Source organism: Osmerus eperlanus, chromosome 23, assembly GCF_963692335.1.
Source record: "Osmerus eperlanus chromosome 23, fOsmEpe2.1, whole genome shotgun sequence".
Taxonomy (NCBI): Eukaryota; Metazoa; Chordata; class Actinopteri; order Osmeriformes; family Osmeridae; genus Osmerus; species Osmerus eperlanus.
In genome coordinates this window covers 8646238-8661503 of record NC_085040.1, presented here as the reverse complement: position 1 = coordinate 8661503, position 15266 = coordinate 8646238, and the positions used below count along the sequence as shown (strand labels likewise).

The 15266-nt window shown below is 42.0% G+C and overlaps 1 protein-coding gene and 1 long non-coding RNA gene across 9 annotated transcripts in view; both read left to right on the top strand.

Moving 5' to 3' along the window:
• The window catches only part of LOC134009869 (uncharacterized), a 636131-nt gene that overhangs the window by 356012 nt on the left and 264853 nt on the right, over positions 1–15266 (top strand). The gene's annotated exons all lie outside the window — the stretch shown is intronic.
• Positions 1–15266, top strand: part of nrxn2b (neurexin 2b) — a 532900-nt gene that overhangs the window by 299675 nt on the left and 217959 nt on the right. For all 8 annotated transcript variants that reach the window (XM_062449593.1, XM_062449592.1, XM_062449591.1 and 5 more), the window contains one exon: positions 12422–12595. In XM_062449593.1, the coding sequence (XP_062305577.1) occupies positions 12422–12595 (174 nt within the window). The remainder of the gene's footprint in view (positions 1–12421; positions 12596–15266) is intronic.

The window sequence follows — 15266 nt, the reverse complement described above, 5'->3', positions numbered from 1 at the left end:
AATTATAATGAACAAATACCAGAGAAGTTATAGGTTAGTTGAGAGAGTTGAGTTGAACTGTATACAGTAAGTCCTAAACTAGGATGAGGGTTGGTACAAGATGGTAGGTTGAGAGCGCGTGGGGAGGGGGAAGGGAGAGAGAGATAGGCTTCTGGAGAACAATGCGAGAGTATGTTAACTAATCCTAACGAAAGTTAGGTTAAATCATTTGCAAACTAAAATCAAACCTAACAAATTTAATCACAATATGCCAATGTTCACAGGTAAGAAATGTAGCAATATCGCAGTTACTGTTGTCTGTTTGAAGAAGAACAGTCAAAGTTCCGTTCGTTGTTGTCAAACGGTTAGAGCAAAGGAATCTTTCGTTCAAGTTCCTGGTGGTCCAGTGAGTTGCTGATTGAGAAGGATAGGTCAGATGTGTCGCGAACACTTCCGGTGAATCCTTGCGAAAAAGCCAGGTTTGCTTGTGCATCGGGGTTTTATAATCCTTGCGAAAGGGGGTATCCTTTTGGAGGTGAACTCTTTGATTGGTCAGTTACTCCCACCTGGGCGTCCATCCTGAGATTGACGTATGGGTGTGAAGTGGTTGATAACTTTCAGCAGAGTTCAGCTATTTCAAATGTCAATGTATTGCTTATAGGTTGAGGGGCAGTTCTGTGGGCATATGTGAAGCCCTCTGTGACATGCTTGCGTGTAAAAAGGGCTATACAAATACATTTGATTTGATTTGAAAATATATAACTATATAAATATAACAATACAACATTAATAAATGGTTTAGTTTGTAGATTAAAATCATTTTGATATCAAGATTGACTGATTTATCATAACAGGAAAGGAAGTTACATTAAAACATCAAATTATATCAACACAGCATTAAAGGGAAAGCATACATTATAACACATCAACTACTGTCATTGAAATAGTGTCCATGAGCCATGTAGTCCTTGAGAATGTGTTTGTAAATCCAGAAAAGTTAGTCCTTCCTTAAAATCCTTTGTCTCCATACTGTAAGGCCATTTTGGTCTACCTTCTGACCCCATGCTGGGCCAGAAGCTTTGAAGCTCCTGCTCTGGGAGATAAGGACAAGGGGGGAAACCCCCTTTCTCCTTGTCGAGGGTAGGGGAAAGGTGTGATGGTACGTGGTTTGTCTGTTGGCTCTGCTACAAGACATAGACATAGATCACACACAGTCTTAGTTTGGTTGTATTTTTAGTTTTGTATTCTGGTGCGAATGGGGCATGTACTGGCATAATTCGCAGATTACTATTAGATCTGCATGCCAATCTTTTCGCAAATTGTCTCTCTACCTCATACAATGATGAGTCACAGTCCTCAAATACATCCCATGAACCACCAAACAGAAGACCTGCTCAACAAACAAGCCCGCCATACCCTGCCAAAGCACCATGCTGTGAGAATAAACCTAATTTGCATTCCGCAAATGAACAAAATCACCAACGCCCCATTGAACAATTAATTTCCTTAAAAGAAACAGAAGGACAGCAATTTGTAAAGACAAGGAGGGGGCGGCCATTTTGTCTTTTCATTGCCAACATGGATGCACTCTGGCTCTCCAAGCACAAGCTGAGGCGTCACTATAAACACTGTCTCAATTCCCACAGAGGGCTACTCCGTCTGTGTCATTAATCTGTTGGCTTTTGTGAAGTTGTTTTGTATTTTATTCGCATTTCCTTATTTTACAGCCCTTTTTTCCTCTCGGCCTGCAGGAGACTGCAGGAGATAGCAGCAGCTACATGTTGCTCGTGGGAAGAATAATAGTTGTAAATCTAGTTCCAGAAGACCTTTGCCGGAGAATTATGTCTCTTTCCTGAATCCCCAAGTCTCATTGAACAGTCCAGGCATGAACTAAATTCTCAAGTCCTCCTCCTTTCGCCCTATTCCCCTAACTGGTGTATCGTGTCAACACACAAATGCACCCCCCTGTCACACACACATACACACACACACACACACACACACTACACGTCACCCCCCCCATATACACAAACACACACATCCTCAAACCACCTCAAAACTCGTCTGTGCATCACAGAAAACACATTGTTAACATACAAGCCTCATACATCTTCACACATTGTATCCTCTCTCCTGCGCCGACACTTTTTTTATTTGAACACTTCATATGGGAGCGGAGGGTCCCTGTGCCTGTTCTCCCAATCGTGCATCTTAAGTTATCCCAGACTGAAAAATAGGATGTCTCTTTCTTGAAAAGTGATTGTTTCGTATTGAAATGATGTTCCTGTGTCAGTTTAATCATGATGAGGAAACAATATAGTGGGCCTCAGGAGACTCAAAAGTGGTTACACTTTTGTCTGCTGGTGGAGTTCCAATCACACAAGCAGATTCACACAGAAGCAGATGTTGAATTTACTGTCATGCTCTATGAAAGCCTAGATAAGTCAAATCTAAGTCTGAAGTCAGCATAACCAAATTGAATTGGTTAAACTCACTCCTCAGAAGGAATCCCACCCAACCGAATCATTGAAGAACTAGCCTTTTGGTGACGTAGGGGATTACGTAACACACTGTGTTTATAGACATGGTTGCCATGTTTGAGATTTAGAGAACCCGAGTTCGCTTCCCAGTGTGGGAGGATGGGAGGAACAGGTATACTGATGAAATATTTTTTAATTTACTGATAATAATTTTATAATAATCTGATCAATCAGGCTAGCCCTTAGTAAAGGCATTAGCTTTTCCGGAAATAGCCACAACAGTCAGTGCTCTAGCTCTGCAGATTGCTTCATTTGTGTGTTCAATATTCATTAACACAACGCTATCAGCACATTAGTAGCAGTTTGGATTACTGCTCACGACTTGGTTTATAGAATTGTGACCTAGCTTTTAAGAACTAGGGGGCCCCTTGGTTCAGTTGTGATCCATCTATACCCCCTGCTCCTCTGTGGCTAGTGCGTTAATTAGCCCTGAGTGAAATCAAAAGCCAGGAAATGTTTTCCGCTAGCAAACATTTCCCCAGCCACAAACAGTAGCAAAGTGGATGAAAAGTGTTGGGACTTTGGATAAGCTCATTGCCTGACATTTACAATTATGTTTCGTATCCCAAAGTGCACATTCTCTCTCTTTTACATATTGTTGAAGGCTATTTAGACACATATTCATATCTCATATTTATCCCACAAAGTACATTAGCATCAAATCAGGCTTTGAAACAAAATGGCCTTTGTATCTTAATACATAAACAGGCAACAAAGAAGAGGACTCTAATCCTTTTCTTGCTAGGAGAATTCAAGGGAATTAATTACCCTTTTAGTTTGTCCTGCTATCATGTTACTATCCAACACAGTCTCTTAAGCTGTTTTGTGTCCTCTCTCTGCACAGAATATTACAAAACAAACATACAGTGAAAAGAATGATACTGCAGCTAACAGAGTTAAATCCACAAATATGAGACGAAACAAATACAAATAAAAATACTTCACTTGTTACGCTGAGCATTTTTTTTGGTGATGTTAAATTGGGAGGTTTTTCTCCCCCTGAGATACAGTTGAAGCAAACCACACTAGTCATGTGCACTAAGAAGAAGTGGCTCCCTGTAAACAAAAACAGAAACAGGCCGAAGGGGATATCCAAGCCTCATTATGTTAATGACATGACAACGCCAAAGATAATAATGTCATCCTTTAATGCAGAGATGGAAAGATGAAAAAATAACAACACAAGAACTTGGATGTTATAAAAAAAAAGACAAAATAAAAAACGACTGCCAGGGAGCAGGAGAGAAGTTGTGATTAATTACACCTGATCCTAATTCGATCTGTCCCTGTTTTCTAGACATTCTCTCAAGCTTACTCTTGCGCAAAATAAATAAATAAAAATGAACAAATTAAAGAAGGTCTATTTTCTACTTGCAGTGGGACCAATTGGATCAGAATGAGAGTTGGAATGGAGGGAAGGGGAGGAGGGAGTCAGGTACACCTATTTTTACAAAGAGCCTTTGGTGCCAACAGGAAAATTAAGATTACCCGTTCAATCACCCCGTAGCCGGGTTCTACCGTGGCACCGGCCCACAGCAAACCAAGCTAATCTGTCGCTATGCGCTAATCCGAGAACAATACCGAAACTCAGCACGAGGCACCGCAATGTTAATGCCGGCCATTGTCTAAGACTTCCTCACCAAGGCCATGTGTTCTCACTGGGATAAAGCCATGAGGATAAATGGTCTGGATGAATACAAGCCAGGCCCAACAAAGCAGAGATCAGAGTATACTGAAGCCTGTGTATGATTTCAAATTTAAATTAACTTAGCTGTGGAGATGTTTGTTACCTGGGTACATTTGCTCCAGAAACATCTGAACTGCATTTTGCCTTCAGAAAAAATTACGGCATTGTGACACTGCAATTTGGTTTTTCAATTTATCCTGACCTATTGAGGTGGAATCAATTATCCTCTTTAAAAGTCCAGCACACTGGCTTTAAAAGCAATGTGTTTAATGCAATCTCTTTCTCCTCAACACTTGCTTTTCCACAAATGATCCTTAACCTTTCGATAATGGCACCAGTAGCGGCGGTAAAACATAATTACTCCTGTTAAAATGTCTTCATTGCCAGACTAAAGCTTCATTTTGCCCAATCATCGTTAGTATCTGGCAAAGGTAGATGGATTCACAATGTAGGTCTAATAAGCATGGTGCCACATGGTACAACAAGGTGCCAGAGCAAATACTTACATTTAAATCGTCAGAATGACGCCCTCGTCGTAGAATTTTAACCCTCAGCGGACTAGTTTTCAACTGAAGTGTAGGTCCAACTGAAAAGAGTCAAATATGGCTCCAAATTTGAATACAACATCATTGCCAAGTAAATCAAATCCAAATAAATATCTTTTCAACCTCCCAATCATAGCCATTCAATGTCGTCTCCTACTTTATCTGTGAAACCGATCACAGTTATCAGCCAGGGACTGAAGAGTTAACACCTTCTCCGTGCTAGTTCTTGGTTATTGCAGGCCAGTGGATATGATTGGCCGAGTCCCCACGGTGGGCACGTTGCTGTTGGTGTCGGCTGATGTCTTTAAACAGCTGTGGCTATGTGCCACCCACGCCTTCTCTGGCCGCAAATTGGCCCGCCATCGATCAGCGCGCCTCAGCCTAATGGCTATCGAGCGTAGGCTCGCAGGGGGGAGGCAGGGCTCGCAGGGGGGAGGTGTCCCTCTCCTTTGTAGAATTCACCTGTTTCGAGTCCTACTTTGGCGGTGTGTTAGTCTGTGTGTGTCTGTGTCATTTCTGTCATTTCAATGGAATTTTAAATGGCCGCCAAAACCTTACCGTAACTCTACTGACGCCCACACAATGTTTTTTTTCCTTTCTGATTTGACACCTGTTACAAGACAGTACTTAAAATGGTCGACTGTAATGTATCTCCATTGGGAATTCATTTTTTGGGGGGATTCAAAACTCTCCAACAGCCTTATTCATACAATATAGTTTTAAACTCCGAATTACCAGGCAGTCAGTTAGTCAGGCAAAATGTTAAATGCCGTCCTGCAATCCTAAACACACATTCACACGCACACGCGCACATCCTCAGGCCCACAAGGCTTTATTGCGCTTCCATTATTCTGTGAAAGAGGAAATGTCAGGACTGTTCCATAATGTGGGTAGAATACAGCCAACGCCCCCCCCACGCTCCCGCCCTCAGCTCTCCCCTCACCTTTCCTCCATCCCCCGCTCCTCTCCTCCCTCTCCTCCCTCCGTAAAAGAGTGTGTGGTCCACACACTGCAAGAGGCCGAGGGAGGAGCAGTGAAGTGTCAGTAATTGAATGTGAGCTGTGAATGTATCCCCATATGGAAACTCGCAGTGTTAGATGAGAGAGTGCCTTTTTATCTATCATCCTCTTCCCAAAGGTGCTCCTTGTGTTGAGATTTAACGTGTTTTAAGGGCTATTTAAGTTGGCAGAGGCATACCGAGAGACTTCCACAGGGGATGATACTTCCTACGGACATGTGCGCGCATTGAAGTATGCACGCACTCACGCCTACACAAGCACACACACACACATACGCGCGCGCACACACACTTTAATAGGTGTTCTGGCATGAGAGAGAAGTCTGTTTTTACGTCTCTATCCTAGAGCAGGAAGCAGCGTAGGCTTGACAAAGACAGAAGAAAGACTATTAATATATGTGTCTGTATGCATGAGTGTTTCATCTTCGCATTAGGAAAACGTCTGAGGTTTCCACCTGGTCTGATTTCCATTGTAAGTATTAAATGAACGGTGGGAGTAGATGTGATTGGATGAAGATGTGCTGAAACAGAGATAGCATGTATTTGCATAATCATCTCAAATAAACTGCACGCAGAATAACCTGATTAGCACGTTTGTGTCAGATCCCATAAACATCCTGGAGTGTCGTCACTCTTCTCTGTGCGACGCACTCCTTCACGAGCAACAGAGAGGGAAGCACTAGGAGGAGCGGAGAGGGTGGAACAGGACGTTGATGGCATCACAATCACTGTCATCCACCGACCGTCACTATCATCACGGGAATCTCTGTTCATAGTGTGCATCACAGTCACGATCTTGCCTTTTTATCTCCGCACCTCAGGCCCCATTTACATGTCCTCCGAAATCCCCCTCTCTCTGTAATTCCTTCACGATTTTCTGCCTCGCTCGCTCCCCCTCCCTCCCCTGTGTGCCAGTGCTCTCTGAATAAATGATAGGTAAAGCTGCTTGAGTGCTCCGATTGGTCGGTGTGTTTTTCCATTCTTTCCCCTGAACCGTCGTCCAGTACAATTTACTGTGGCATTACTCAGAGCTTTAGCTATTTCACCCCCTCCGCTCCTCTTCCCCAACACACACACACACACACACACACACACACACACTCCTCCCCATCACCTGCTGACTGCTACGCTTTTCGCCAAAGGAATAAAGTGTATGAAAAGGCACATTTTGTACAAAAGTCTGTAGTATGTGTCAAAAGAGAGTATATTCATAACTTAATATGCTTCTCAAACAAAACTTTCCCAGGACAACAGCGTTTGTTTTTAGGAACATTTTACGGTCGTGTCCCAAAATGCTGAAGACCGTTGTCCATTGTGGTCAATATACACCTGGTTATGGCAACTGAAAAGGAGGATACCATCTAAAAATGGCCTTTATTATTTTCTTTACAGCAGTTGTTATTGTTGTTTCCATTGAACCAATCAAAATGTCCCCTGCCAATGTTATGGTCTGAGTGGGAGTGTTAGACCACAATTCAGTGTTGAGCAGCACATTAGCCGTTTCGAAGCCATAGTGCTGACAACTCTAACTCGGCGATGCGAGGAGAGTGGATGAGAGAAGGGAGGGGAGTTGATTTAGGACACTCCACACCAGTGGCAGAGTTCCCCATCAGTCATAAATCCCCAGCGTCCGATTGGCCGAGCTCTTCCCTCTGACAGGTCAGCCCAGTAAATGTCTCCCCTGACAGACTGGCGTTGTCGCAGGAACACACTTGTGTTTTAACAGGTGTGCATCCCCCTCTCGATCACAGCTCTGACAACATCTCAGAGAGAGAGAGAGAGAGAGAGAGGGAGAGGGAGAGGGAGAGGGAGAGGGAGAGAGAGAGAGAGAGAGAGAGAGAGAGAGAGAGAGAGAGAGAGAGAGAGAGAGAGAGAGAGAGAGAGAGAGAGAGAGAGAGAGAGGGGGGGGGGAACTTAAAGACAGAGGATAAATAGAGAAAAAGGAGCGATAGGGAGCAGTGGTAAAGTAGACTGAAAAAAGGGTTTCTAAAAGGCACACATACTGTATCCACATGTCAAGCTAACATTGAGTAAATGGTGGTGAATGTAGCAGTAGTTGCAGTCGGCTATTAAAAGCTGGACTGTCATCATAGTATTGTGTTGGTGAAACATCAAATACATACGCTAACACACAGTGCAGTGTCTGTAATGTGTGTCTGCTCACCACTCAGTGTATTTTTGGCAAGTGTGTTACGTGTCATTCTGTTCATCTCTACTTCTGTGTTTTTGTATTCCAGACACAAGTCTATTACATGGATCAATTCCATATAAGTATTTCAAGTAATTGTGATGAGTTCGGTTTGGTTTGAGCAATTGGTCATTGTTCTGTTCAATTGGTTTCATTGCAATCGAGTGCACCCAATAACACTGTCTTTCTGTCTGTCTGCCACCGTGCAGTATTTGCAAGTCCCAACAGAAAGAGAGCTATTGCACACCTAAGCTTCAGTGCAGACAGCCCACAGTAGCAGCATGTATAGCCCTGGGAGAGTGCATTCTCCTGGGTGGTTGTCTGAGATTGTCTGGTGCCCTGGTTCGCCTCTACCTAGGTTGCGACCCTCCTGAAAATCCACTTATTAGCCTGTCTTTGAAAAGTCACAAATGGTCCTCAGAGACCAGTTCAGACCTAAAATCCCCATGGTAATATAGAATAAAATGTACTTTGTAGTAAAGGATTCCAATATAATCGAGCCTGTGAGGCTTTTAGAGCTTTGGGCGGTGGAGAAGATAATGTGGCCAGTATATTATTCATAGCTGTAATATTTTGACTGTAGAACTTTAGAGGATGCAGAGGCACAACATTCTCTTTCTCTCACACACAAACGCACACAGACACATTCCTCTATAACTCATTCCCTTCAAGGGCACAGGTAACAGCCCATGGAAGTGAACACAAACTATTGTATATGGCGGTTGGATCTGCAGTATCTGGATATAGTAGACATAGTGTGTGTGTGCCTTTTGTTTTTTTTGTGTCACACAATAGACAAAGGAAGCTGGGGTGCAAGTTCTGTAAGTGGTTGATCTTGAATGCTCCCACAGAGCCAAGTGCTTGACTGAAATACAATCCCTTTGTTGTTGCTCCTTTGTATTGTCTAAAGGCAAGTTTGAACAGTTCCAACCATGCTCTTCAAATTGACATCAGTATCTCCAGGGAGATCAAAACAGAAAGAACACCTGCTATCTAAATAGAGATCAACAACCATTGAACTAATGAATAATCATTTTGATGGGAAATTCGGTCATCAGTGTCAAACAATCTGTCACACATCTTCAACACAATCTGCGTGTGTGAAGCACAATGGCATAACTCTTATTTTAACATAAATAATGAACACCCGAGCTGACACCCTCTTTTCCATTCCTTAGGCGCAGTAGGGAATATTGCTGAAGTGAACATCTACAAAAAAGATCCCCATCATCTAACCAGAATACTGATTTGACCATAAAAAGATTCTTTAATCATTTAAATCTTTAAATCAAACACATTTTCTGGCCAGCGATTCAGAAATGTTATTCCTACTAACTTGACAACTTGTCAATTGGCCATTGTGTAAAAATGCCAGATTAGTTTGATGTGAAATCAATAGTTTTTGTGTGAAATTAATGGTAGCGTACTGCAAAGACACCAAAAACGTCTGTAATAGACTTGGCACAATCAAGATTACTAAGTGCTCTGTTAAAATATAAAGAGAGACTATGGTGGTGAAAAAAACTTACATTTAATTGCCCACCTGGAAGAAGCACCAGGAGCAGCAAGCTGTGCTCACAGGAAAATGGTGCACGTGTTTCTGAGCCACACCCACGCGCTGCTGGGTTTAGAGGGGTGCAATTGGTGCCATAGCACTGAGCCTCACCCCAAATTTAGAGAGAAAATCCCTGTCCACATCAACTTCCTGCACAACCTTTTGCGTAACATGTAGTCCAATGTCCAGTGGAGGGTCACCTGACATGTTCACCGACACTTACATACTCAACAACGATTGTACCCTTCATTAACTTAATTAAACGTGTTGTGGTTTAACCCATTTTCTAAGAAAGCCACATGAAGCAGAACACTGGTTAGAATCTCGAAAGTAATGTCAAGACTCATACATGATTATCCTTAGATTTATGTTGATCTGAGGTTTATTTTTAGAATGTAGGGAAGGAAAAATAGCTTTTTGCTGAGTGTGCTCTGTCTTAGATCCTCCGGGAGCTATATCCCAGAAGCCCTCTGTCTGGCTTGACGCAGTGCGGCCCTGCCCAGGGGCCCCTGAGAGGTCGTTATGGTAACTGTGAGCATGCAGAAGAAGTGTGTCCGAGCGTCTGTAATTGGTCCCTTCTGGTTGGAATTTCTAGCCCACTCGTATTCATCATTCCCCTGACCACAAAAGCAGCCTTATACACAAGACCAACCTACAATACCTGCCTGAGCACTAAAAACCTGTGGTTATAGGACAGACCCAAAACCCAAAACACCTTATCTTCTTCTATTAGATAGAAAAACAGCCGAGAAGCAAAAGCCATGTTCCCAAAACACATTAGAAAACAAAACCCCGTCCCTCCAGAATGTATGTACAGGAAATCATACGTTTACAGACTAAAATGTATTATTCAGTGAATAGTAGGGCTATATTGTTACATTTAACATGGCACATACAGTACAGCATGTCTTCAACCTGAATGTAAAATCAGAAAAGAAGAACCATTTTACAATGTATTAACATTTTTATATTTCATTTTTTTCTCTCTATTCTACATATTCTCAAGTAAAGTTAACGAAGCTCAGAAGATGTCGCAAACTTCTCCAAAACTGCATTGTTCACACTTTCTAGAGTGTTTCCAGGAGAATCCAGAACCAAGGGATTCTTATTCTCTACAATTTCAGGGCATCACTCAGTTAGGCACCTAATGAATTCATGGTATTGATTACAATGCCTCATAGCCTTGACTGTGAAATATGAAGTGTCAAGCACACATTAGTTTCAGAAATAATATAGTAAACCATCAGTTACTAAACTTATTCAATTCACTCCCCCATATTTGTCCACACCCAGTGGACTTAATACATTCAGGCTTAATGTGTCTAATTCCAAGTTATATGGAATTATAGTTCATGGAAATGCTAATTGGTATGTGTATCATTTATACCATTTGACTACTGTTTATGGCGATTCAATTTTTATTTTAGCTGAGGATGACAAAGTTATACAGCAAAGTTGTTATGAAACAAAGCTAGAACAGGAATAATACAATTGAATCGTGGCTGTTGGTTAAATAAATGTGTACAAAATATAATATTAATACTGTTTAAAGAGCATAATGCACAGCCCTTAAAAAATTGGGCGTTTCCACCTCATTCGCCACAATTACACTGTACTGAAGCATTCATACTTGAAAAGATGCGCAAAAACATTAGAAACATTTTTTTTGATCTATCGAGTCAGTTTGAAGGCCTTGTGTAGGTGATATTTTGCAAATGTATTTATTTATCGAGTCAACTTAACTGGCATTCATAAATCATTTCATGCAAGATGTACACCATTTTATTCCATAATGATGAGCTCTGTCTGGGGGCGGGAGGGGGGGAGACTGGAGTCTCTGGAGTATCCTGTAACTTACAAAATGTCTGTCTCAAAATGTCACGTTGCTGTTCTGCCACATCACGGTTAGTGTTGTTGACGACATTCCACCTGATTCAACAGCTGTTCCTAATGTGACAGTCCTTGTCTCCTCCAATCTGAAGTGCCAATGCGTCAAACGCTTTAGTTTTGTAACAGGATAGCTCTAGTTCTTAATGAGATAAGCTGGAGAGAGAGAGAGAGAGAGAGAGAGAGAGAGAGAGAGAGAGAGAGAGAGAGAGAGAGAGAGAGAGAGAGAGAGAGAGAGAGAGAAGAGAGAGAGAGAGAGAGAGAGAGAGAGAGAGAGAGAGAGAGAGAGAGAGAGAAAGAAATGGGAGTAAAAGAGAATAGAAAATCCTTATATTTGTTGTTTTCATTCCAAAATAGTTTTATCTTTTCTCGACATGTGTTCTTTATTGTCTGGTGATCCTCGGTTTCTTCATGCTCTCAGCTCTATTGACTTACCCTCGGTCAGACCTAGCTGCCTTACCACAGCTCCGATCCCCAAAGCGCTGCAAAAGCTTAATTAATTACAACTGATATGAATTCAATTATTTCTCAATCCCTTGTTTTCTTTGTGTTGTCAGCTCTTTTTTATTCCTTCTCTCTATTTTTTTAAATGTTCTGTTTTGCCTCAACTTTTGAAAACTTGGAAGGGTCCAATTGAAAAGAAAAAAAGTACCAATATATTTATTACATTCTTCACTGTACAAAGGTGTTGGATTTCAAAGAGTTGTTCTGAGAAGGTGTGTGAATTTGCACCACAAATACAAGATGTTGGTTTTGGTCTGGCGGACATGAATGCGACTGCATCCATGTTTTCCGTCTTGTGCAAACCTTTTTGTGATGCCTTTTTGTTGTTCTTTTTTTTGTTGTAATTACTTGTTTTTAACACTAGACCTAACCCTGATATTTTCTTCCCTGGTGCTTTGTCTTTGTCCTAATATAAAAACCAGTGTGTTCATATTTCCATTAGCAATAAATCAGTCAACATGGTCGAAAAACATGTCAGCCTCAACTGCAATAAAGTTGGTCTATCATTTGCTTTGTAGGGGAGCTATACATCGGTGGCGTGACAAAGAACATGTACGGCGGCTTGCCCAAACTGATAGCGTCTAAGGACGGCTACCAGGGCTGCCTGGCATCCGTGGACCTCAACGGGAGACTGCCCGACCTGATCGCAGACGCTCTCCACAGGGTGGGTCAGGTGGAACGAGGCTGCGATGGTGAGTGTCTCAATAAAGTTGTATTTCGTATTATTAATCGGGCAAGCCAGATAAAACGTACCAGTACATACCCCAGACTAACGTCAATGGTTGCCTTTGGAAAATAAAACTCAAATGACCCTTGCTATTTTAGTAATGTTTTAGAAGAAGAAAAACTATTCTTTGTCTCACAGTGTGACACACACACACATGCAGGGACTGGTGACACCGGAGCGCACACACACACACACACACACACACACAGGAGTGTCTACCATGCCATCTTTCCTCCAATGGTAGCCAGGAGCAGTGGGCCGCCAAATCACTGGCGACTGTGTACCAACTGTAAGTTCTCATGCCCATGTATTGGCTCAGGTACAGGACAAGAGAGCAATATGTTCTATGCAGGGAGAGAGGATGGGAACTCCACCCAGAAAAGCACCCACAGGTTTGGGGATAACATGCCAACAGTGCACCCAACAGTGTCAGGAATTGAATCAGGACCTTCTTGCAGTGAGGAGGTAGTGCAAAACACCATGCCACGTGTTTTTACTTCACATTGTACTGGATTAAGTCAATGTTAGTTTGTAATTGATCACAATTCAAAATCATACAACAACAACACCTCTAGAAATCTCATTCAATCCAAGTGTTATTCGTATCCAATCCTACTACCACTGTCTTATTTAGAACACAACTTACATAGATTATCTTACATGTTTCTGAAGTTCATGTTTCACGAGCCTTCCCTGGGCTGTTATTCTCTGATAGATAATACAACCATCCGTAGCCTCACTGCCAGAGGCACGTTTTACAATCTTGCCATGTCTTCACCGTAGATCCATTCTATTGCACCATAAAGCTCGCACAGGGAGAAGGTATATTTTTCTCTCTTCCCTGCCCTAATGCCATTGTCAGTGGCCCAACCCAGTTTCAGCACTGCTCCCGTAATATTCATCAATCTTGCAAAGCCCCCAGAATTCCTTTGGACTGCTTCCAAGCTGGCAGGTGAGGTTGCTGGACTGTGACGTCATCGGTTGGCGTCTGTGGCGGGTCGTTAATTGTGTTTATGACACCTGCAGGCTGTGGGTACAGAGCTTGCCGCTTGGGTGGCGGGTAGCGTCTGAGAGCACGGCATTGATTTCCCAGAGGTCTACACTGGTTCGGCAGCTCAGCTCCAGTTCCAACGAGTGATGCTACTGCCGCCACCTCTGCCAGCTTATTACCTGCCTCAAGTCATATGCCACAATTATATCACTTTGAAAACAGATTAGAACTGCATTAAACTATCAGATTGAAACCCAGGGGATTTCCAATTTATAATAATGAGAACTAATGATTAGATATGTAGCACTGAGTGTTTGTAATTGTCCATATTAAGACATAGTGGGTGAAAATTCCCATAGTTCCCATAACTTTTATGATTTAAGTTCTCCATACTTGTTTTCTTTTCTGTAGTAGTGTGTACCATGGAATACATAAAATGTTAAGCTGAGGCTGGACTTCAAAAGTTATGACATTTTGTCAACATTACAATTAATATTGTACGTAATACATTTTATTTGTTATTAAGTTAAAAAGCACCCATTATATATTAAATTTAATTTTAGCTCACAGAACACCCTTCTCCAACACTAGTGGGCATCTCCACACTCTATCTATAGCTCTGGCTATACCCTCCAGGACGTGGTCAGAGTGGACAGCAGGCCAAAGGTCATTACTGCTGGGGTTCCCCCAGACGCCCGACCAGGGTCGGAACCTGAGCTCAGATTTTGATGGACCAGAAAGTCCCTGACTCAGCTCATCTCTGAAGCACTGATAGCTTCCAGCGGCTGAAAGACTCACAGTCCATACACTTTCAGCCAACTCTGCTGACTCACGCTGGCAATACGGGAGGGAAAGATAGTGGATGATGAAAAGGGAAGAACAGAGAGAGTGAATTCAGTAGTTCAGATGTTATGTAGTCCAGATGTCTCACTCTACCCCCAGCTGTTAGTTTCAAAAACAGGTGTCAATGTGAAAGGGTTACGTATTGAGTACTGTTAACATTAATGACTAGCACTTATTGTCCCTTCAAATTGTTCTACATTAGCTTTAGATTTATTTATATCCACTCCCCTAAAAGTCACCAAAATACCTCTCCAACCAAAGCTGAAGGCTTCATTCAGGTTCTGATTGTGCTGTGGTTGATCGATAACAGCAAGAAGTGCAACATGGCGAATAAATTGTGATTGACTTCAGTACTAACAGAGGCAATATGTTTAATTAGTAGCTCTGGGGATCCTTTATTAACTAGTGATTGATATAGTAATAAGCTCTGTGGGCAATTAAAACATGAACTGATAAAATATAGACATCTAACTTGGATGGCCATTTTGGAAATTGGGGAAAACTATCTCTTGGGAAGCATTTATGAATCTGTCACAATTTGAGAATTTTAATTGGGCTTTTTTTTTAAGCCCAAATGTTTGTTTGTCTGCTGAAGCAAATTAGTTTGGCGTCAAACAAGTTGTTGCATTTGTATTTTGTTTAATTGAGTTTATAATGAGAATAATTTGTTCATCCCTTTTTGGGTGTGCTTCTGTCTTTCATCAAGCTAGGGTCTCTCACTGGTTGTAGTAGCCCAAACGTACAGTTTCATATTAACACATCTACATGAACACACTTTTTTTATTTCCTGTGCCCAATATGT